This window comes from Chiloscyllium punctatum, chromosome 44 (genome assembly GCF_047496795.1).
Source record: "Chiloscyllium punctatum isolate Juve2018m chromosome 44, sChiPun1.3, whole genome shotgun sequence".
NCBI lineage: Eukaryota > Metazoa > Chordata > Chondrichthyes > Orectolobiformes > Hemiscylliidae > Chiloscyllium > Chiloscyllium punctatum.
The window spans coordinates 27,500,655-27,526,037 of NC_092782.1; the positions used below are offsets into that span (position 1 = coordinate 27,500,655).

General features: G+C 38.2%; 1 protein-coding gene across 1 annotated transcript; it reads left to right on the forward strand.

The window, feature by feature from the left end:
- Positions 1-205: 205 nt before the first annotated feature.
- ndufa9a (NADH:ubiquinone oxidoreductase subunit A9a) lies at positions 206-18,247 on the forward strand. The gene is made up of 11 exons (XM_072562544.1): positions 206-318; positions 4,462-4,629; positions 6,622-6,719; positions 7,461-7,552; positions 10,364-10,505; positions 10,607-10,709; positions 12,916-12,986; positions 13,092-13,168; positions 14,259-14,354; positions 16,250-16,316; positions 17,953-18,247. The coding sequence occupies exons 1-11, from the start codon at positions 261-263 to the stop codon at positions 18,121-18,123; spliced, it is 1,143 nt and encodes a 380-aa protein (XP_072418645.1). The 5' UTR covers positions 206-260; the 3' UTR covers positions 18,124-18,247.
- The last annotated feature ends 7,136 nt before the right edge of the window (positions 18,248-25,383 follow it).

Sequence of the window (25,383 nt, forward strand, 5' to 3'; positions counted from 1 at the left end):
AAACTGTGAATTGTGACCTTCTCTGATGAGTGTGTTAAGATTTACGGTCCACTCAGGGTCCATTGGTCCTATTGGTCAACGGGGTTTAGCTGCTCTCGTCCTATTGGTCATTGGGTTATGCTCTCACCTTATTGGTCAGTTGCTTTACAATGCCGTGACCTTATTGATCAGACTGCGCGTGCGCCCTCTTGTGGGTGGTTGGTGACCCCGCCTCTTCACAGCTCGCTGTTGATTGGCGGTTTGGCATCAGCTGACACAAGATGGCGGCGGTTTTGGGTCGCGGTGTCTGGGCTCGGGCCCGTGTCCTCCCAATGTCAGGTCGGTCTTCGTCCCAGTTTTATTCCTTTGATTTTACTCTCGTCTAGTGGGTTTTTCGTTCTCCCCCTGATGTCGAAGTCGGAACTCCAATAGCGCTGCTATTCGCTTTAGTCTCCTCGCGGCTCCTGGTCCCTGGGGGCTCTTGTACACCCACAGACAAGGTGTACATTGTTAACTGAAGGCCTTTTAACAGATACTCGATTCAAATTTAAACAAATAGGAAATTAGTTTCAAAGAGTAACAGAATGATATAACGTAATAATACAAATCGCATCTTTGAGTAATGCTGTTTCCAAACATTTTGGATACGGGTCTTAGTTCAGATCGCGAAGCGCTGACAACTCAGTTGTCACTGGGTTTTGAATTGATGGGTAGATTTCGGTTTTGTAGTGAATTCTTTCTGTGCCTTGGCCTAAAGCATTCGTGTCAATTGGTTTGTGAGATCTTGCTGTGTGATAAATAGACACTGAAATGTTCACTGTTTGTGTAGCACTTTGAGATGTTTCTTCGTTAAATTCTAAGGTGTATCTAGAAATGGAGGTCACTCCCTCATTACCATGCTACCAGTTTGATTAATAATAATGTTCTTTGGCTGTTCTTTTAATCTGATTGGAGTAGTGAGACAGGTTAGTCCAAGGTGATCTTGATTTGTTCTGTGTAGAGAGTAATACATCAATCAAATGTAACGTTTGGTGAAAGTGTGCCAGTTACTCCACTGGAAACAAAACTTAGAGTTCAAGTCGTAATGTATTTGTCATAGTTGTGTGTAGTTGATGGAAAGTTTGGTGATGTTAACAGGGAGCTTGAAGTGGTGGACCATGGCAACATGCACCTTTTGTTCTGTCAGAGATATGAAATGTGCCATACAGGATTGAGCTGGTTGAGTCCTGTCATTAGATAAGGGTATTCACCAACTTTGGAATAAAAGGTTGCTATCAAATTAGATATAACACAGGTAAATCATGTAAATGTGTGTGATTGTGAATTTCTAGTCATTAATCTGTTCAGAGACCACTTGAAGAATGAGAGGGGTGAAGGAAAGAACAAATGAGGTGAATAATGAGAGGCATGTGGAATTAGAAATTAGAATTAATGCATTAGGAGTCAGGTCAGCAATTTCTATTAGCAGATCAGTCAAACCTGTTAAAATCAGCACATGAATTAATTGTGTTGAGTTTTGGATTCTTATTAATTTGTATTCTGAAACTTTGACTTGTTATCACAAAAATTAATGTTTTATTCTGAAAAAAAAACCATGTTAGAAATGATTTCATATTGAATCAAGCAGGTTTCATTATGGTGATGTTTTGAGCTCTGCATTATTCGAGTGGTTTCCTTCATTGTCAAAGGTTACTAATTTAATTTTGATGAAAAGCTTTGGGTTACTGCATCATTATGCAAAATATTGTTTGGATATTTGATATGTAATTTGAAAAAATTGGTTGTAAGACATTTTATGAAAGTTGAACTGATTTCCAACATGACTGATCAAAAAAAATGCTTTTGTTTTAAATATTTGTTCAACCTGTTTATGTTCTTGTATCAGCCACAGGTAGCGACTGTCTTGTTATAAGGGAAATTGAAATGAAAGTAAGGATGTTTTGTTTCACTTATAAAGGGCAATGATGAGACCATTTCGTTTTGGTCCTTTTATTAAGGAAGCATGTAAATGCATTGGAAGCGGTTTAGAGGACGTTTGTTAGATTGACTCCTAGAATGAGGAGGAGTCAGACTCGTAGAGACATGCAAAATGGAAACAGACCCTTTGATCCAACTTGTCCATGCTGACTAATTATCTTAACTAACCTAGTCTCGTTTGCCTGCACTTGGTCCATGTCCCTCAACCCTTCCTATTCATAAATCCATCCAGATGCCTTTTGAATGCAGTAATTGCACCAGCCGCCACCACTTCTTTTGGCAGCTCATTCCAAATACACGCCACCCTTTGTGTGAAAAAGTTGCCCACTCTCACCCTAAATCTATGCCCTCGACTCCCCCCACAAATCCCAGGAATAATACCTTGTCTGTTTATCCTATCCTATGTCCCTCATGATTTTATACAGCTCTTTAAGGTCACCTCTCAGCCTTCAATAATCCCAAGAAAACAGCCCCAGCCTATTAAGCCTCTCCCTATAGCTCAAATCCTCCATCCCCGGCAACATCCTTGTAAATCTTCTCTGTATCTTTCAAGTTTCACAACATCCTTCCAATAGGAAGGAGACCAGAATTGCATGAAATATTCAAAAAGTAGTCTAACCAATGTCCTGTACAGCTGCAATGTGACCTCCCAACTCCTATGCTCAATAGTTTGACCAATAAAAGAAAGCATCCCAAACGCCGCCTTCACTATCCTATCTACCTGTGACTCTACTTTCAAGGAACTATGAACCTGCACTCAAAGTCTATTTGTTCAGCAACACTCCCAAGGACCTTACCATTTAGTGTATAAATCCTGCCCTGATTTGCTTTTCCAAAATGCAGCACCTCTCATTTACCTAAATTAAACTCCATCTGCCACTCCTCAGCCTGTTGGCCTATCTGATCAAGATCCCATTGTAATCTGAAGTAACCTTCTTCGCTGACCACTACACCTCCAATTTTGGTGTCATCTGCAAACTTACTAACTATAGCTCTTAGACTCACACCAAAGTCATTTATATAAATGACAAAAAGTAGTGGACCCAGCACTGATCCTTGTGGCACACCACTGGTCACAGGCCTTCAGTCTGAAAAGCAACCCTCCATCACCACCATCTGTCTCTACCTTCGAGCTAGTTCTGTATCCAAATGGCTAGTTTTGAGATTAGGTTGTTCGTGCTGGGCTTGTTTCCACTGGAGTTTAGAAGAGTGCACGGTGACTTGATTTAAATTGTATAAGATCCTGAAAGGTCTTGACAAGGTGGACAAGGAAAAGGGTGTTTCCTCTTGTGGGTGAGTCCAGAATTAGGGGATATTGTTTTAATATTAGGGATTGCTGTTTAAGAATAGATGAGACTTTTTCACTCTTAATGTTGTATGGATTTGGAATGCTGTGCCTTATGTTATGAAGTTGAGGGTGTGAATTATACCTCTGAGAGAGAGAATGCTGTTCTGAACTGAGGTTAAAAGCACCTGTGTATACGACTGGATGGCAATCCCAGAGTGTACTGGAAAATAGAAAATAGAAAATATGTAACATTTGACTATGAAGTGAATACCTGAGTTTATGTTGCTGTTTGACAACAATTCGTATTTAACCAATCAGTTTAAATTGTGTGCTACGATACTGAAACCCAATAGAGTTTGAATTTATTGTTTTGCCAACATCAAACCAATGAGACGATCTGATGTTGCAGGGATATAAGAATGCGGAAAGTTTGAAAATTGGTCAGAAAGCAACTACTGTAAGGAGAGAAACGGCGGGAAAGATAAATGCCAATGTATCATCATGCTCTTAAAGAAGTCAGAAAAAACCCTTTCTGTGAAAAGTTATCTTTTTCATGTAAAGCCTATTTGCAGTAAGAAGGAAGAAGACGACCCAGGGAGACCAGCAGCCAGAGGAGTAAAGATACAAAAGAAGACAGAGACTCTCATTTTGAGATTAAGTTAATGTAATTTTAATAAATGTTTAATTGGAATAGCATATGTATGTTTTATAGAGTTGGAGTCAGATTATAAGTAGTTAAGAGATTTTGAATAGTTTTTGTTTAATGTTTACTTTTAGAGTTAGAAAATGTTGTAATTTTCTTTTAAATAGTGGAATTTGGAGTTCTCTATCACTCATATTTTAATAGATTACAAGGTGAGGCAAACTTTTTTAGGTGTTTGGTTTAGTTAACAGAAAAGGTTCACCTCTGTGTAACACTTAAAAAAAAAAAAATGGTGGGAGGTGGGGGGTCATTGAATATTTTAAGTCATTGTTAGGCAAAGCAATCAAAGATTATCAAAATAAGTAGAAATGTGAAATTTAAAACACAAGATCAACCATGATGTCATTGAATGGCAGAGTATGCTAAAGAGACTGAATGGTCAACATCTGCTCCTGTTCATGTTTTCATAATTTGTTCCATTTCAAATATGTAAAATTGGCATGTAGACAATGTTCCCTTTTAAATGTTAATTGTCAGTTGCATATCATGTCATGATAGCTGTGTTGTCTTTCAGGTTCTGTTTCACCAGGTTTAGCCTCCGTGTCCATTCTGATTCAGAAAAGGAAGATCCATCACCCTCCCATTCCTCGTGGTAAAGGTGGACGTTCATCCTTTAGTGGGATTGTGGCCACGGTTTTTGGGGCAACTGGATTTCTTGGACGATATGTGGTGAATAGGCTTGGTAAGATCCATTACATATTTTAATATTGTCTTACAGTAGGGATTATGAATATTTATTTTCTAATCAAGTTTTTACTTAATATTTTCTTCAGCTTTTGTGAAATAAAATGTTATTTTCAATTAGTACAGTGCAAAGGATTTCTAGTTGTGAATGCTGCAATACCAAGCCTGCGATTTGAGATTTGTTTCATACATCAAATTGATAGAAAATTTATAAATAACTGAGTTGTGAGTGAGGCACTAAAAATATCGATTTATTTCAGCATTTTATGTAATTTAAGCCATGAAAATACATAATTGAAGCAATAGAGGTTCAGATTCTGAAGGTATGATGGGAAAACACAATATAACATAAGGCTACATAGTAATTTTGTTTTATTTAAAAATATTCCCAAACTCCCAATTTATAAACTTTAAAGGTGGGTATAATCATATTTGCTGTAGCTTCACTGTAGCAGTTGTAATCATTATAGAAAGTGGTTGCATAAATAGCATAAGGTCTCACTCTCAGATTTCTAATTGTTGAGAATGATTGACTGTAATTTTCCCCTTTGTTGCAAGTGTTGTAAAGTTTCATTGATTACAATCTTTGAATTCCTTGGTATTTACTTTTTTAGGGTTCTTCATTTAGCCTTCATTTTAAAAGTTTGAGGAACTCTTTAACAATGTTCTAAAGAGCTGATATTGTAGGTGTTGGAAAACTGAAATACCAGGCATCTGGAGCCCTCTGAAAAAGTCACCTACTAAGTCTTGTCTAACTATAAAACTGGATCCCTCCAACTAACCACTGGAGCCCTCCCAATCACTTTCACCTGACCTACCCAACCCTCACACTAGATTACCTGTCACCTTATACCCCCTGTCAATCTATGAACCCCTGTGTTCTTAAGGAAGGTAACTAGACCGAAATGTTAACTCTGCTTTCTCTCCACAGATGCAACCAGACCAGCTGAGTTTTTCCAGCGATTTCTGTTTATGAAAATGTTAGCTATCTTAACAATAAGATAACTCAGGGGAAAAAAAAGTCAAATGATATGACATTGCATCCACTTTCCTGTGTGTCTCAAAGCAGGACAGTATTTAAAGATGAAGAGACCTTTAAAATGTTTGCAAAGACCAACTAAAAATGCCACATAAAGACAAACCGTTCACTTTTAGAAAGTGACATACAGCAAAAAAAGTCAATATTTCAGCTATTTGATCAGAATTAGAAAGCTGTAGAGATCTTATCCAGAAGGAAAACCAGAGGCCAGCAGAAAGGATTGATCTCTGTATGGTTGGATGACGTATGTTTACAGAGAAACTAACTACAAGGAAGAGGCAATAAAAGAGTTGGTAAAGAGTCATACAGCACGGAAAGAAACTATTCGGTCCAACAGTCCATGCCAAACATAATCCCAAACTAAACTAGTCCATCTGCCTGCTTGCTTCTGGTCCACATCCCTCCACATCTTTCCTATGTATCTATCCAAATGTCTTTTAAAAGTTTTAATTGTACCCACATCCACCACTTCCTCAGGAACTTCATTCCACATGCGAACCACCCTCTGTTTTAAACAATTTGCCTCATGCTTTTTAAAAAATCTCTCATCTTAAAAATGTGCCTCCTAGAAATCCCCCATCCTAGGGAAAAGACAAAATCATTTACTCTATCTATACTTCTCATTAATTTATAAAATTCTATCAAATCGTCTATTAGAAGGACTTCTTTTTAAGGGGGTAGCTTTGATGTCGTTGTTAATGTAATAGAGGATTATTTCAGTGTGCTGAATAACTTTAACTCCATGATTGAATATAATTAGAAATTATTTCTTACATTTTTTAAAAGAAACTTTCTGTAGTTACATGCTAAGTTTCTCAAGTAGTCCCCAGTTTGGTGTCTGAACTTAGAATTGTTTTGGGCTTTTTATGCAACAGCTGTGACGCAGATGATACTCGGAAATTTTATTTTGTATATTAAAGGTTTGTTTAATACATAATTCAATCTTTTCAGGGCGAATTGGTTCTCAGGTAGTGATACCACATCGCTGTGATCCATATGATGTCAATCATCTCAGAGTCATGGGTGACTTGGGACAGATGACCTTTCTTGTGAGTCTCAAATACTGTTACTGATGTGTAACTCGTAGATATCTTTAGAGAGTTATCAAAAATACATTTAAGATATTAGCACAAGTTTGTACTGCGATTTCAGCTGATGCTGAATTACCAGGTTTAAATGAACTTATAAGGGGCAAACCATAATCAAACACATCTCTACACAGCTGAAGGCAAAATTATTGAGCTGTTCTGGGAGAAGTAGCAATGTGTGAGTGTGTCACTCACTTTCTAAACTGGAAAAGCAACACTCAAATTTTCTTAACTTATCTAGTTAGTGTGTCAATGTTTTGGATTTGGACTAATGTCCTGTTGTAAACTGATGTGAAGGTAATGTGCTTAAATGTATGAAAATGATATTGAATTGATGATTCACTGATTTAATGTAAAAGAAAAGAAGCCGGTTTGAACGATTGGGAAATATATGCAGTCTACATGTTGGAAACACTTTGAATCTAAGAAACTGATTGAAATAACAAGTATATTAAATTGCTGCAATTTAAGGAGCCGCAAAGGACTGATCTAGCCAAAAGGAGGCTGTCCTATTAAAGAATCCCCTTGCACATATCCACCACTAAGAAATTAAGTAGCTGAAACCACCAAATAAGAAATGAAAATGCAAATATACTAAGTTGCATTAGTCTTGAGGGGTGGATTGCCATGATTGACACCGGTGGACATTAATGTCTCAAAAGCTGTATTTTAATCTTCTAATATGATTAATTTGATTGTCAGGACTGGAATCCTAGAGATATAGATTCCACCAGACGAGCTGTGGAACATTCCAATGTTGTTGTTAATCTTGTTGGACGTGAATGGGAAACATGGTAAGCATCAATTTTAACCGGAGTCAGAACAAACATTATTTGTTTTACTATATTAACTTGATTGTTTTAGGGTGTAATTTATATACCACACGTTAGGATCCTTTCTTTTTGTTTCTGATCTGGGAACCTTTACCTAATGAAAAATGTAGAACCAGCCCCAATGGGCTGCTGCAAGAGTAAGATTTGTGTTAGTCATCCACCTCTTTTCAAGGCACTGACTAAAACTGGTCTGAGATTTCACAAGATTACTTCAACAGATAGAAATCACAACAGCTTTCAAACATCTTTGGATGATTTTACTCAACTCTGCACACAGCAACTTTTTAAAAAATGGGGCCTTCTTGTCCAGAAAGAAATAAAACTAAAAAGTTGCACTTGCATGTAACTACAGGCATTCTAAAATGCTTTCCAGCTAGTGCAGTATCTGTTGCGATTACTTTGCTATTGCTGGAAATGTGGCCATCAATCCTCACATTGCAAGTTCCTGCAAACAGCAATATGATAATGGGCAGATAATCTTGTTTTTTCTGTGATGCTTTTTTTTGGGGGAGGAATGTTTCTCTAAATGCTGTTCAAAATAGTGCTGTGGAATCTTTAACACCCATGGAGAGGGCAGATGAAGCCTTAGTTCTGAATTACATCTCTTCTTCAGCGCTACGCTGAAATATCAGAACTTATTTGTGTCCCAGTTTTAATGTGTGACTTGAACCCACAACCTTCTGACTGAGGCGGAAATGCCACCAATTGACCCACAGTCATTATAATGGGAGAAATGTAATGTGCACTGCTGAATAGCTATCAGCCAGTTTACAATACTGTATAAAGACAAAATGCAAAACTGGCCATAATTTCCCCAGATGCTAAATTTCTGGTCTTAATGTTGGAATATTGCATGCAATTCTGGTTTCCTTCCTATCGGAAAGATGTTGTGAAACTTGAAAGGGTTCAGAAAAGATTTACAAGGATGTTGCCAGGGTTGGAGGATTTTAGCTACAGGGAGAGGCTGAACAGGCTGGGGCTGTTTTCCCTGGAGTGTTGGAGGCTGAGGGGTGACCTCATAGAGGTTTACAACATTGAGGGGCATGGATAGGATAAATAGACAGTCTTTTCCCTGGGGTTGGGGAGTCCAGAACTAGAGGGCATAGGTATAGGGTGGGAGGAGAAAGATATAAAAGAGACCTAAGGGGCAACTTTTTCACGCAGAGGGTAGTATGTGTATGGAATGAGCTGCCAGAGGATGTGCTGGAGGCTGGTACAATTGTACCATTTAAGAGGCATTTGGATGGGTATATGAATAGGAAGGGTTTGGAGGGCTGGGTGCTGGTAGGTGGGACTAGATTGGGTTGGGATATCTGGTCGGTATGGATGGGTTGGACTGAAGGGTCTGTTTCCATGCTGTACATCTCTATGACTCTGTGACTCTATTACGTTTAACTTTAGCTACTGATAAACAAATGGGAGCAAGCAGAAGCAGATGCTGTTTACAAATGTGGCCATTTTCCGTGAAGGTGTGGACAATATCCAATTTTGCTTCACTGCCACACATCTTGACACTTTCATGGCTTGTTAAACCATTTAACAGATTTTTCTGTTGTGAATTAGCTACATTTGCCTCCAAACATGGAGCCTCTTCTGTCTCCAGCACAAATTCTGTTTCTATTTTCTCCAAAGGAGACCGAAGGAAGAGCAGAGAGACTGAGGGGGCACATGATTGAGACATGTGGGATTGTGGTGGGCATGGACAGGTTAGACTGGAGAAACTTTCCCTTTGCTGGAGGATTCGATGAAAAGGTAGCATATATTTAAAATAAGGGTCAGAAGGTTTAAAGGGGATGTAAGGAAAATATTTTCATCCAGAGTGTGATGGGAATTGAAACTTGGTGCTTGTAAGAGGGGGAGTGATAATATTTAGATGTCATTTTCGATGCCAAGGCAAACAAAGCTCTGGGTTCAGTGCTTGAAAATTTTGACTAGTGCAGACTTGAGGGGCTTATAAGGTCTTTTTCCGTGCTTTGGATATCTGACTTTACTCCATTCTCCTAAGTTCAACACATAATTCTTTGAAGTGTGTGTTACATATAAACAGGGTGATTAAAAAGGTGTCTAGCACGCTTGCCTTCATTGCTCATTCCTCTGAGTTTAGGAGTTGGGGAGTTGTTTTGAGGTTGTACAGGACATTGGTGAGGCCTCTTCTGGAATACTGTGTCCAGTTCTGGTCGCCCAGTTATAGGAAGGATATTATTAAGCTGCAGATGGTTCAGAAGAAATTTACCAGGATGTTGCTGGGTGTGGAAGGTTTCAGATATAAAGAAAGGCTGGGACCTTTTTTCGCTGGAGCATTGGAGGTTGAGAGGCGACCTTAATAATGAGGGGTATAGATAGGGCTCATAATTTTTCTCTAGGACGGGGGATTTCAAGACTAGGGGATGGACTTTAAGATGAGTGAAGAGAGATTTAAAACAGACAAGGGGCAAAATTATTTGAGGTAGTTCCCATGTGGAATTACCTTCCTAAGGATGTGGTGGCTTTGGGCACAATTGCAATGTTTAAAAGACATTTGGATAAGTACATGAATAGGGAAGGGTTTAGAGGGATATGGACTATGAACAGGCAGGTGGGACTAGATTAGTTTAGGATTACGTTCGGCATGGACTGGTTGGACCAAATCATCTGTTTCTGTGCTGTGTGACTCCATCACTCTATGTTCACCTTTACTCTGTGTATAATGTTTATTTGGAGATTTTTGACAATGACAGCCAAAAATAATGCAAATTTTATTTTCTGTTATGTATCAATGTTTAAATATTTTAGGAACTTCAAGTATGAGGATGTTAATGTCAAAATTGCACAGGATATTGCTCGTGCATGCAGTGAATCTGGAGTTGAAAAATTAATCCATGTTTCTCATCTGAATGCACACATGAAGAGTGTTTCAAAACTATTAAGAACAAAGGTAGGAAGAACGTGACATCTTGGAAGTTAGAACCTCCAGCTGTAATATCAAAATCCACAGAACAAAGTGGAAATGCACTTGTTTTGAATGTTTTCTGGCAGGCTGTTGGAGAAAAGGTTGTGCGGGAAGAATTCCCAGGTTCTATCATCATCAAACCGTCTGAAATTTTTGGAAGAGAGGACAAATTCCTCAACTATTTTGCAAGTAAGAGTTTCTTTTGTAAGCATAATGTGCTTTCGATTTCAGTTCACATTTTGTGAATTATTAATGTTTGGGCAAGTGTTTTATTTGGAAACTTTGTACATATTTACGTACAGAATCATACCTTTTGTGCCTGTATTGACTCTTTCAAAGAGTTGTCCAATTTAAGCCCGCACCCAGACTTTTCTCTTACCTCCAAATTAGTTCACTTTAAATTCTTGTCCACGTCCCTTTTTAGAATTTCTATGGAATTTGATTACTCCATCTTCTTAAGTGGTACTTTGAAGATCCCTATAACTGTTTTGTATGAAAAGAATTCTTCAAAATTTTCCTTCCAAATTTTTTCTAGCTAAGGAGTGGGAGAGATTGTGGATATGAGAACAAAATAAACTGATGCTGATGTGCAGGTAACTGTATTTTGCATCCTGCAGTGCCCTCTTGGTAGCTACTTTCGAAGTTTGAGAATGACAAGGCGGCACTGAAAGGAAACTCTGCCTCAACCTTAACTAATGATATCCCATGTTATCAGTGCCCCTTTGATATGTATGCCTTTTTTTTGGGTCTGTTTTGCAGCACTTTATCACAGGCCTTTTGATTATCCACATATACATCTACTTCACTGCTTTTATCAACTTATTAAAAGCCCTCGATTTTGAATACATTCGATAACCATCTCTGAAAAACTGAGATGATTCTCCTTTAGAACAATTTCTCTGGATAACTGGGATGCAGCACACTACTTTTAGGACTATGAGTCTAGATGCGCAGATTGTTAAAACCAGAGGTAGGAGTCCAACTCATCGTTAGCACTAGAAGTTTAAATTCAATTTATGCAATAAATATTCAATGAAAAGCTGGCATCATTAATGGTAAACATGGATCTCCTGGATTGTGGTAAGAACAAATCTGGTTCACAGGTTTTTCTTTTAGTGAAGCAAATCTCCATACTTGTTTGAAAGTTTAAAAATGATTGCCTTAGAAATGGCCTGGCAAGCCATTCAGATGTAGTCAAGGTGAGTCAAAACCCCACGAATGTTGTACTGTTACTCTCACTGTTTTTCAGAAAGTTCATTATTTCACAGATAACCATATGTCTGCTCATTTCACCAGTGTCTCCACAGCCTCTTGCAGCTGTCCTTTTCACTATTTACTACGTTGCCAAGTTTTGTTTCATCATAAACTTGATAATCATTTTCACCGTTCCCACATTCATTTATACGGCAGCAATTTTCCTAATACCAACCCCGTCAATGCATCTGTTCAGTCAGAAAACAAAACAATCACCACTATTCTCTGCTTGACCCTTAACTCGTGATCGCTAATGTTATCACTGCTACTTTTGATACTGTGCTTTTTCATTCTGTTTATAGCACTTTATCACATGCCTTTTTAAAGTTCATATGTACAATAGCTACTTCCCTATCTTTATCAACCTTCTGTTATTTCATCATAGAATCTATTTGTCTCTCACAAATCAGTGCTGACTGCCTTACTAAAGTGAGAATTAATTGTGCATCTTTATACAACAGAGATTTTCATCTGTAGCTAAGCAAGACTCAGACATGATATGACTATAATGCATAAAGTTAGTGATTTGTGACAATGGACTTCTTATCAGTCTGAAAAATGTGTTCTGTGAGAAACTGGTACATGCTTCAGAAGGCTATTCTTAGTGAAGCTGATTCACTGGATGAGACTGTCAACATCTTTATTGAATCACTCTAGATAGAATTAAACTGTATACCAGTGTACTTGGCACAGCAGCTAAATGGCTAATAATAATGGAGCAAAAACATTGGACACAAAAATACATACAAAAATATTATAAAACAAACCAGCAGATATTAACTGACAATAAAGGCCCAGTCTGTATAAATTGGAGCATGAAAAATTGTGACATGGAACCCTTGAATTTTGAGGTTAGAACTAATAGTAGGCAAGGGAAAGGTCGATATTCTTAAATTTCAGTTCACATTTTTTAAAGACAGTCCAGGTGAGAAATCATTTAGCAGTAAGAGCCTGGATTAGAACTTGAATACAAAGAAAATGTTTCCACGTAAGTATGTAATATTTTATTTTACTATTAAATGAAATGAAGGCATGAAGAGTAAATTGTATATGCAAATTGTCAGCTTGTCATTATGTTCAGTACAAAAATATTTTACTACTTTTTGAGGACACCATTGGATATTGTGGCTTTTTTTTCTAGATATGCGTTGGTTTGGACGTGCCACACCCCTTATTTCTATGGGCATGAAGACTGTAAAGCAACCTGTATATGTATGTACATTAGAAATGGTTTTAAATTGTTTAGTTGGTACTTAAAATCCTGATTATTTCATTTGACCAATTATGTAAGTGTAATTTTCTATCTTAATAACACAGGTGGTGGATGTGGCCAAAGCGATTGTAAGTGCTATTAAAGACCCTGACTCCAGTGGAAAATCATATATTATAGTTGGGTAAGTTTTAAAGTTAGTATTTACTTCAGCTTCCTCCTGCTCAAATTCTCCCTGACCCCTCTTATCAGATCAACCTTTGATGTGTTGTTTCTCATCACTACTTTGTTCCTCAGTTCTCATGGAAATTATTTCCTGCTTGACTCAATGCTTGATTTTTCCCAGATCGGATTCTTTTAATCATCAAAGTCTTCCTTTCTTTAAACTTTAATCCTTTCTTTTAACAATACTGTTATCACTTTTATCTTCAAAGCAACTTATCTGTGGACCATTCAATCTCGTCACTTTCTTCACTTGAGTCCTAAAATATTACCTCTATGTTCAAATCCCTTTTAGTCTGTTTTCTGTTCTGTCCACAGCACGAGAATTGCCCTAGTCAAATTCAACAACATAATACTGCGAGAATAGAATCATTCTGCCCTTCCTGTCTCAGCTGTTCACGTGATTGTCTATTGGTTTCCTCCTTTCTCTTTTGCGTTGCTGTCCACCACAGTATCTTAGTCCTATTCTTACCTGTCCCAAAATATCCATCAGCTTTCAACAGACTATCTTCCAATCACCATTTGATCACTTTGGCAGTAACCCAAGGCTGCAGCTTTGGCACCTTCCTTCTCCTTGGATGTGTTCCAACATTCATTGTGGCAGGAGTTTGAACATAAGCATAGATTTAGATGAGTGCTTGCTCAACTGGTTATGAATTGTAATAAACCAAAATACAGCAACATAATGTTTTCAGATTGAGGAACAATTTATTTAAGTGCATGGCTTTTTTTTCATTTCTCTTTGCATGACCACGCATGCTCAGTAATTTTGTGTGTGCCATGTGTGGAGGCTTAGCATAGCTATTGCTTTAGCATTGGCCGTGCAAACTTAGAGGGAATGTTTTGCTTCGGTGTAATTATCCTTTGTTTTGGAATTGACAATACAGATTGTGATTTTATATATTCTAGTGTGACTAATTTTGTAGTAAACATCAATATGATTTTAATTTCAGTCAAAATTAAGCTTGTTGGAATTTTTTATCTCTGTAATGGGTGATGAGTTGAGACTTTTATGTTCTTGAGCAGTATTTATAATTTTTATTATTTAACAGGCCTCATCGATACCTTCTTCATGACCTTGTGAAATATATATATGCTGTTATGCATCGGCCATTTGTTTCATACCCAATGCCAAGGCCTATCTATCAGTGAGTATAAGTTATAAGATTACAGTGATGGAATTGGCAGCAGGGATAGTTAAGAGGATACTGTGAATCAGTTGTTATGAAAGGAAAAAGTTTTAAATTGGTTACTTTTGCTTGTAAAGCGTACCTCTCGGATTACCTGGTTCATGTCTAGATTTACACATTGTTTTAAAGGTCAAATTCATATCCTAATTGGGGTGTTTTTATTTAATTATGTAGCTCGTGTATCTTTTCAATTTTTTTAAAATTACATTTGAAAGTGAACATTCTTTTAAGTTTCCAATTCCAAGAATTTTTTCTTTCTCTTATTTTAAAAAACAATTGGAGGCACAGTTCACCATTTCCTACTGTGACAATTTGGGAACAGAAGTTTGGTAGAACTCATGAAGTGTGTTTTTTGCTTCAATCTGACATTAAAAGAAGAAACTAAAAATATATAATACTTTTAGTGCCGAAGATAAATTCTTAGTATACAAGGAAGAGGCGATGGCGTAAGTGCTAATGTCACTACATTGACAATCCAGAACCCTAGCATGGCAGTGAAATTTGGAAGTCATGAAAGCCAAAATTGAATAAAACCCTTTTGGTCATCCTTACTAAGTCTGGCCTTTGTGATTGTGATTGACTCTGTTTTTGCCCTCGGAATTTATGAGCAAGCCACTCTGTTCAAGAGCAAATATGATGGTTTAACAAAAGCTAGCCAAGCCAATGATGCCCACATCCCATGAATGAAATATATTCAATTTCTATTTGTAGCCTTCTAATTGTCCAAGACATCAAAGTTGCACAAAAATACAGGATTACAATGTGTCTGGTTTCTGCTTTGATTCTCTATTCCTACCTGCTTTTATCTTGATCCTCTTTTTTTCATTGCTTGGTCCAACAGCAGTGCATCTCTGGTAAAATTATTAGATCAGGTGGTCAAGAAGATTCTTCTTCACCTCCCCCATTTTGTAACTGGTTTAATCTTGTCTATTGATGTAGCTGGATTGATGCATCTTTGTGGCGTTCATACTCGGTGGTTAGCACTGCTGCCTCACAGCGCCAGGAACCTGGGTTCAATTCCAGCCTTGGGTGACTGTGTTAATAGCTCCACCATGGGTGGCTATAGCTAAAGCCCCAGATTCCGGAATTCCTCTATACATGTCATTGCCACTCTATCACTTTCACCTTTAAGGCAGTTTCTGAATCATCATCTTTAACCAAAAGTTTAATTGGCGAGACTGACAGCTGTGATTCAGTGCCAACTTTATTTGATAATGCTGCTATGGTGTATCTTGGTATTTGTGATTTTAGAGAATCTAGAGGCCTGGCATTCAAACTGGAATTCCATTAACAAACATATCGATTTAGACCCCATTTACCAGCCTCTTCAAAAAAGAATCAAAGTGATATCACCCACCACAATAGACCAAAACACACAACAAGCAGGACAGAACACCAGCACTTCATCAGAGGCTCACTGATCTTACCGAGTATGGAGATGAAACGTCTGAGAACAAACCTACCAGCTCAGTGAGCAAACTTAGAACCTGCAACTTATGATGTTTCATTACATTAAAGGCATAAAAATATAAATTGCTGTTGTGTACACTTCCCTCGATCTTTGTCCTTCAGCTTTTCTCCTGAAAGCAGATGCAACAATCTCTTAAAAGAGAACTGGATAAATGCTTTACAGTTGTACAAATTAGTTTATATTCAGTTAAAACAGCTTTTCATCACATACAAATCTTACTGATTTGAAAGAAGGAACAGAGTTTTGGATCTAAGATTGTGGATTTAGAACACACCATAAATCAGTGTAATGGGCTTGAGTAGTTTTATGCTACATTGTGTATGCTCAGTGACCAGTTTGTTTGGTGTTAATCAAGTAAATGGCTGTTATTCCTTTACTACAGTTTGTTGGCAAGATTTTTTGAACTGAGTCCTTTTGATCAATGGACGTCTCGTGACAAAGTGGATAGGGTATGTGTTTGCTCTGCTTAGTACATTACTTTTTTTGATCATGTGACATTGGATTTTTAAATCAGGATTGTAAAAAAAGTCAAACTATTGTTTAAGTATCTTCAGAAGTGTGTTAAATGCATCATCAATTATGATTCTGTGTGACATATGTTGAATTCTGTATTAACAGTTCAAGTTTCTTTACTGAGATCATCTTAGAATGTATTTAGTTGTATTCTCGGCTGTGAATACTTGACCTAGACTGCTATTTAATTCCAATAACACTTTTTTGAAGAATTGGAATTTCTCCTTGGTTTAACATTCCTCCGTCAGCTGACACTCTCCAGAATATTGGGTGATTTTCTTTTTGTTTATTGCTGAGCTAAGATGGGTGTCACATTTCCTTCATTTCACTGAGGGGTGACATAATCAGATTATCTTGAATTTTGTTACTTTCCCAATCTATATATTAGTTCTTAGAATTTTGTTTTGCTTTGGATGGATGGCAAAGGGTAATATCGGCAGAATAGACATGTTTTAATCAATGTGATTAATTCAACAAAATTAGAATTCATTTAATGATTATTGTGCATTGCCAGCTTTTATAAGTCCACTACTTGATTTTACCGCAGAAAGATTGTAATCCATCTTCTTTCAATTGTAACTCACCCTACTTTGCTATAATTTATCAGGTTATGAATGTAAAATTTGAGCCAGTTTAATACTTTGGATATCAAAAGTATGATGGCCTGTGCATTGAAGAGGATATGTGATTTCTGGAGCTGGAAAATGCTAAGAAATGCTTGTGGGATTTAAATTTTAAAATAGTAAATTATCTACTGTGTTGCTCATGGAGATTACCAAGCATACTTTTCATATAATAAAAAGTTTCCTGTTACCTCTGCCTAGTGCAATAAATATACACTCCAACTGTAATGATCCAAACTATTCTAATTTCATATCATTAGGCTTAAATGTGCCCTGAGGTCAGGCCTTGGGTTGCTAACTCTAGTTGAAGCATTCCTGGAAGTTTGACTGAGATATTCTGATGACATTATTTCCACTCATTTTTCTGCATTTATTTTCTACTGGTTAGATTCCCAGTGATTGAAAATCTTTCTTGTGTTTAACTGGTGTACAAAAGTCCAAGAATCAGGAAGCCATTCATGAGCAGGGAAAGAGGGGAAATAGTGCGAAAGAGGAGAAATCCATTTTGAGCCACAACTGCCTTCAAATTCCAGGGTTCCCTCTCCCAAATCTCAATGCATCTCCACTCCCCTGACCAACTGCTACATTATCTTTGATTCCCAGTTGGACATTTGAGGACCAGAGTAACAATGAGAGAGTGCATTGTTACTCCAAATCCAGTTTCATCAGCCCTGGATTTAATGTTGGGATATTGTATTTCCCAACAGCCCTGGAATTTTGCAGCTGTTCAGTCTTTTTAAGAAATGTACGATATTTCTTAACTTTAGGCTCTATACAAATTATTTATTGGAAGTTTTCCTATTTAAATTTAATACTTCAATTAAATTTGTCTTTTTAAAAAGGTAGCATAATTGAGAGAAGATTTACACAATGCAAACATTTCAATGAATCAGTTTCTGGAGTACTGAAATAACTTTGTCCTATCTGTCTGTTTATGAATTTATTTTAGTTGCACATCACAGACTTTAAATACCCTGACCTTCCTGGTCTGGAGGACTTGGGAATTACCCCAACACCTATTGAACTAAAAGCAATTGAAGTTGTACGACGTCATCGGAAGTATCGTTGGTTGGATACTGACCTGGATGATGCAAAACCAGCAACACCTGTGAATTACTAATATATTCTGAATGAGATATTCTTGGATTCCTGAAAGATTACCACATGTATCTACTTTTGACAGTAATGTACATAAAAAGTTGGGCCTGTCCAGTTTTAAAGGAATAAATTCAAATATATTTAAACATTTTCTTTGTGGTTTAATAAATTTAAGGACATAAGTAAATAGTAGCTCTGATATGCTATAATACTTACTTGCATCTAGGTTTTGCAGCTCAACTTGTAACTTGGACATCTCTATTAATTAGCGATAGTATTTTCATGTGATTAGATAAGGAATTAGCAGGACCTTAGAGCCTGCTATGCCATTCAGATAAATCAAGAATAATCTAATTATGGCCTCAACTGCAATTCCTTGACTGTGCAACATATCCTGCGCTCCCATCAGTAATCTTTGACTCTCTTTACTGTAAAAAGGAAATCGAATGCCACCTTGATTAAACTCAATGACCCAGCCAGTACTGCTTTCTGGAGAAGAGAATTTTACATGCTAATAACCCTCACCCACAAAAAAAAACTCATTTCTGTTTTGAAAGGATGAACTCTTTCCCTTAAGCTATGTATCTTAGTTCAGCAAAACACATCCCCCTGATATCCCCCCTTTCAAATGCTGTCAGAATCTTTGTGTCACTTATCACCTCTCATTCTTCTAAATACTAATGAGTATAGACCCACCTGTTCAACCTTTCCCAGATTAATCTCCATCTGCACACTTGCCCACTTGATTGGTCTGCATTCCAATGTAGCTTTATGCTCTAAATTACATTTATTATGTCCCTTAGTTTAATGTTATCTGCATATTTGGATATAGTACTTTAGGAAGGAATAATGCAAAGTGAGAGGGTGAAACATAGAACCTACAAAAGATCACTGGCATTTGGACACTGTTATATTCTGTTGATCAGAATATTCCATATAGTCCTTCTCGGTACTACCTCACAACTAATTGATGGCCCACATTAGACTGGACATTAATATTTACACTTTCTTAGCCAGTCCCTGTTAGTAACACAAAACATGACCCATCCATCACAAATGTGTACTGATTCTCATAATCGTCACCAGAGAGAAAAAAAATTACCTTGTAAATCGTTGTTACTTGGTAAAACCACTCTGCAGAATTTGGCTGCCATGTTTTCTTGTGCTGTGGCATTGCTTTGTAAAAACACCTTTGTAAAAATGCTCAATCTCAACTGTTGCAGTGCAGAAGGAGGGCATTTGACTCATGTTGCCAATTCTTCAAATCAGCATTTCACTTAATCTTTTTCTTTTCCCATCATACTGCAAGAGGATTGAATATGTGGATGTACCTACTACAGAAGATGCAAAACTTGGAACTATTCTTGGGAAATAAGGCAGGGCAGATGACTGAGGTGCCACTGGGGGAGCGCATTGGGGCCAGCGACCATAATTCTATTAGTTTTAAATTATGATGGAAAAGGATAGATTGGATCTTAAAAATTGAAGTTTTAAATTTGAGGAAGGCTAATTTTGACGGTATTAGACAATAGATGCAGAGGTAGGCCATTCTGCCCTTCGAGCCAGCACCATCATTCATTATGATCATGGCTGATCATCCTCAATCAGTATCCTGTTTCTGCCTTAGCCCCATAACCCTTGATTCCACTATCCTTAAGAGCTCTATCCAACTCTTTCTTGAAAGTATCCAGAGACTTGGCCTCCACAGCCTGCTGGGGCAAAGCATTCCATATACCCACCACTAGGAAGCAAGGGAAGTGATTGCTGGGCTCCTTGCTGAGATATTTGTATCATCGATAGTCACAGGTGAGATCCTGGAAGACTGGAGGTTGGCTAATGTGATGCCACTATTTAAGAAAGATGGTAAGGAAAAGCCTTGGAACTATAGACCAGTAAGCCTGACATCGGTGGTGGGCAAGTTGTTGGAGGGAATCCTGAGGGATAGGATTTACATGTATTTGGAAAGGCAAGGACTGATTTGGATAATCAGCATAGCTTTGTGCATGGGAAATCATGTCTCACAAACTTGAGTGTTTTGAAGTAACAGGTTTGAAGAGAGCAGAGCGCTAGTCGTGATCTAAGGCATTTGACAAGGTTCCCCATGGGAGACTGGTTAGCAAGGTTCAATCTCCGAGAATATAGATTTGATTAGATTCCCTACAGAATGGAAACAGGCCCTTTAGCCCAATAAGTCCACTCTGACCCTCTGAAGAGTAACCCATCCAGACCCATTCCCCACATTTACTCCTAACCAATGCATCTAACACTATGGGCAATTTAGCATAGCCAATTCACCTGACCTGCACATATTTGTGATTGTGGGAGGAACCCAGAGCATCCGGAGGAAACCCACGTAGACATGGGGCAAATATGCAAACAGATAGTCACCCGAGGCTGGAATCAAACCTGGGTCCCTGGTGCTATGAGGCAGCAATGCGAACCACTGAGCCACTGTGCTGTCCTACGGAAGAACTAGCCGTTTGGATACAGAACTGGCTCAAAGGTAGAAGACAGAGGGTGGTAGTGGAGGGTTTCTTTTCGGACGGAGGCCTGTGACCAGTGAAGTGCCACAAAGATCAGGGCTAGATCTGCTATTTTTTTTTGTCATTTATATATATGATTTGGATGTGAACATTTGAGGTACAGTTAGTAAGTTTGCAGATGACACCAAAATTGGAATTGCAGTGGATAATGAAAAAGGTTACTTCAGAATACAACAGGATCTTGATCAGGAATATACTGTCTCTGGACTCTCATCGCATTTCTGAAGGCTTCGCATTTTCCTGCCATCCCTTTAACTGCGAACATCTGCCCCCCAATCAGCTTTTGAAAGTTCTTACCTCATACCGTAAAATTGAGCCTTCCTCCAATTTAAAACTTCAACTTTTAGATCCAGTCTATCCTCTTCCATCATGATCTGCTGTTGATTGGGCCAATGAGCTGAGAAGTGGCAGATAGAATTTAATTTCGATCAACGCGAGGTGCTGTATTTTGGAAAAGCAGATCATAGTAGGACTTACACACTTGTAAGTGTGTCTCTATGATTCGGTGATCAATAGAATTAATTGATGGTATGTATTTTTTTCTATTTCTGGGATAACAAATGTTCTGCATACTGCTACTCATTTTGAATTCTGCTACAGGCACTTGGTACCAGTCTTTCATATAGCCATGATTCAAACATGGTCAATGGAGCTGAGATGAGAGAGTGGTAACAAAAGTAGCATTTGAAGAAGTGTGGCATTAAAGAATCCTTATAAAATTGTGGTTAATGTGTTTTTATCTTACCTGATACTGCTACTGGATGAGTCAGATCCCAAGCTGTCATCTGGCTAGATAAACCATTTTAAAAATAATTTAATTTCACTAAAACATAAGTATGCAGTGTGGCAGATTTGGTTTTAATAATGAAACCAGTTTTGTTACACAAAAGATAAATTGAACAAACCAAGCATTTACTTGAAAAATTTCAAAACAATAGAGTAAAATCCTATATATTCCCAATACCATCACTTTACACTACTCAAGTACTGAAGAGAGAATTTCCTTTTCTGTTACATCAATAGATTTAATTAAGTGTATTTCTTCAAATACTCAAGATTATTTGATAGTTTGTGAAACTCATCTTAAATTGTCTTTTGATTCAAATAACCCCTTCAGGTTTCTAACCAAATACCTCTGGTCTGGAATTTTCAAACAAAAACTCTTATACTGAGGTAACCTATTTCTTAACTGTTCTGAGCTATCTCTTCTCATGGAGAAATTGTTACATTTGACCCAGCCAAATCTTCTGAAACTCCCCCAAAAGCTTTCTAATATATATGGGGTTTGTTCTCTCTTCTCTCCCCACTACCTACCCCCCCCCATAAAAATTAGTTCTTTACTCATACATGGAATGCAGGCATCGCTGGCCAGGCCAGCATTAATGGCCCATCCCGAGATGCTCTTGGGGAAGATATTGGTGAGCTGCTGCAGTTCATTAGGTGTAGATATATCTGTAATCTGGTTAGGGAAGGGGTTCCAGGATTCTGATCCAGTGATACTGAAGAAATGCAGATGTATTACCAAATCTTGATGGTGAATAGCTTGGAGGGCATCATTTGGGTGTCATATTATTGTGTAGATGCTGCCCTTATCCTTTTAGATGCGAGTTGTATCTGGTTTGAAATGCTCTGCCTAAGGAATTTTGTTGAATTTCTGAAATGCATCTTGTATATAGTTCATACTGCTGCGACTATGTGGCAGTGTTTTGGGGGTGGGGAGCTTGATATTTATGGATTGGTACCAATCAAGTAGGCTGTTTTGCCCTGGATAGCATCAACCTTGAGTATTATGGGAGCTGCAATCATCAAGCAAGTGGGGAATATTTCATCGCACTCCTGTCGTGTTTTTAGGTGGTGGACAGGCTTCAGTGAGTCAGAAGATGAGTTACTTGTGGCAGGATTTCTAGTGACTGATCTGCTGTTGATTGATCTAAACAAAAGGTAAGCCAATTATTTATGTTTATCCCCCTATTGAAGAACTCTCTTAATACAAAATCACATTATGATCCCAGTCTTCTCATGTGTGAAACATACTGGTTTAAAGTCATAGCTTCACAAATACTAACAAGTTAATTATTAAACCCTTTAATTCAAACAGACCAGAACACATGCCACTAGTTCGAAATCCAAATTCTAAAATAAATGATATTAATATATAAATCCCACACCTTACATAATGAATTGGAATCAGGAGGAAAACCTCCCTGGTTTGTGTAATATCTAGTTCAATGGAAAGTAATTGTGGTGGTTGGAGGCTATTCATCACAACTCTAGGCTGTTGCGTGAGTTCTAAAGGTCAGTTTTTCAGGGTATCATCTTCAGCCAAATCATTTTCAGTTGCTCAGTCGATAGGTTTTATTTTTGTCATTATGATGCTGGAAATTTTTTTCTGTGATGACTATAATTTGCAGTTCTATTCACAGTTTCCAAGAATGAAGCAGGACTCGGACTACATTCAGTCTTGGAATGATAGATGGCAACGACCACCTCTAACAAATACTGGAAATACTCAGCAGGTCTGACTGCATCTGTGGAGGCAGAATCAGTTAAGAAAAACTTGATGGAATTACTTATTTGTCCAATACTATGTGTCTTGCATGCAGGCTGAGAACAAAGGATGAGTTGTGAAAAGAAGATGTGAGTATTGTCAGTGGAACATAACAGTTCTTTGCACTATGCTATCAGAGGGGAGCTGGTAGGATAAGACTAAGTTTTTCTCGAACAGAAAAATATCCTGCTCACCACAACTCTGCTTCCTAGACCTTAGCTCCACTATGAATCTGTTGCCCTGGTCCCTTTAATACTACAACTTTTCAGCAATAGTACTGAAGACTTGTGCTCCAGAACTAGCTGCTTCCCCAGCTGAACTCTTCCAGTACAGCTCCAATGCTGGCATGTACTCGATAATGTGGAAAGTTGCCCAGATATGTCATGAAAGACAATTATCACCCCAATTATCAATCTCTCTTGATCATCAGTAAAGTGATGGAAGATGTCATCAACAGTGCTATGAAACAGTACCTGCTCAGTGAGACTCAGTTTGGATTCCATCGGGGCACTCAGCTCCTGACCTCATTACAGCCTTGGTTGAAACATGGATGAAAAAGTTGTATTCCACAGGTGAGGTGAGAGTGACAACCCTTGGCGTTTGGGCTGAATTTGACTAATGTGGTATCAAGAAGCCCAAAGAAAACTGAAATCAGTGAGTACGGCAGTGGGAGTGCAAACTCTCCTCTGGTTCGAGTTGCAACTATGCATAGGAAGATGTTTATGGTTGTTAAAGGTCAGTTATCTGCAGGACATCTTTGCATGAGATCCTTAGGGTAGATCCAAACATCTTCAGATGCTTCAATTATTTTGTCTCCATCATTAGGTCAAAAATAGGGATGTTTGCTGATGATTGCCCAATGTCCAGCAGTATTTGTGACTCATTAGGTACTGAAGTAATTCATGTTCAAATGTAATATCCAAGCTTCAACTGACAAGTGGCAAGTAACATTTTATAGAATTCCTACAGTGTGGAAGCAGGCCATTCGGCCCATTGAGTGCATACCAACCCTTCAAAGAGCATTCCACACAGATCCAACCCATCCCTGTAACCCTACATTTCCCATGGCTAGCCCACTTAGCCTGCATATCCCTGGACACTGGGCAATTTAGCATAGCCAACTCACCTAACCTGAACAGCTTTGGAATGTGGGAAGAAACCCGTGCACCAGTAAGAAACCCACGCAGGGAGAATGTGCAAACTCCACACTAGCAGTCACCTGAGGGTAGAATTGAACATGGATCGCAGATGCTGTAAGGTGGCAGTGCTAACCACTGAGCCACCATGCCACCCCATTTGCGCCAGACAAATGTCACGCAATGACCATCTCCATTAAGAGACAATCTAATCTTGGTATTCAATGGTCTTATCATAATTGAAACCCCATTATCAATATCCTTGGGATTACCATTGACTAGAAACGGAACTGGACTCACTCGATAAACATACTGACTGCAAGAGCAGGTTTGAGACTAGGAATACTGCAGTGTAACTCTCAACCAGAATTTCCAAAGTCTATCCAGATTTACAATGCACAAGTCAGGAGTATGATGAATACTCTCCACTCGCCTGATGGGTGCAGCTCTAACAACACTCAAGAAACTTAGCCCATAAGACATAGGAGCATAATTTAGGCCATTCAGTCCATTGAGTCTGCTCTGCCATTCAACAATGGCTGTTAAGTTTCTCAATCCCATTCTCCTGCTTTCTCCACATAATCCTTGATACTCAAGAACCTATCTATCTCAGTCTTAAATATACTCAATGACCTGGCCTCCACAGCTTTCAGTGGCAATGAATTCCTTAGATTCACCACTCACTGACTAAAGAAGTTTTTCCTTATCTCCATTCTAAAAGGTTTTCCCTTTACTCTAAAGTTGTGCGCTCGGCTGTTAGTCTCTCCTACCAATGGAAACATCTTCCCAACATCTACTTTGTCCAGGCCAGTAAGTATTCTGTGTTTCAATTAGATCCCCCCTCATCCTTCTGAGTATTGACTCAGAGTCCTCAAATATTCCTCATATGTTAAACTTTTCATTCCTGGGACCATTCTTGTGAACCTCCTCTTAACACACTCTAGACCACATACATCCTTCCTGATATATGAGGCCCAAAACTGTTCACAATACTCCAAACATGGTCTGACGAGAGCCTTATAGAGCTTCAGAAGTACATTCCTGCACTCATATTC

Excerpts from the sequence above, each read along its gene's own strand:
- ndufa9a (XM_072562544.1), top strand. The coding sequence starts at position 261 with ATGGCGGCGGTTTTGGGTCGCGGTGTCTGGGCTCGGGCCCGTGTCCTC. Across the intron at positions 319-4,461 it reads CCGTGTCCTCCCAATGTCAG|GTTCTGTTTCACCAGGTTTA; the intron begins GTCGGTCTTCGT and ends GTTGTCTTTCAG. Across the intron at positions 4,630-6,621 it reads ATATGTGGTGAATAGGCTTG|GGCGAATTGGTTCTCAGGTA; the intron begins GTAAGATCCATT and ends CAATCTTTTCAG.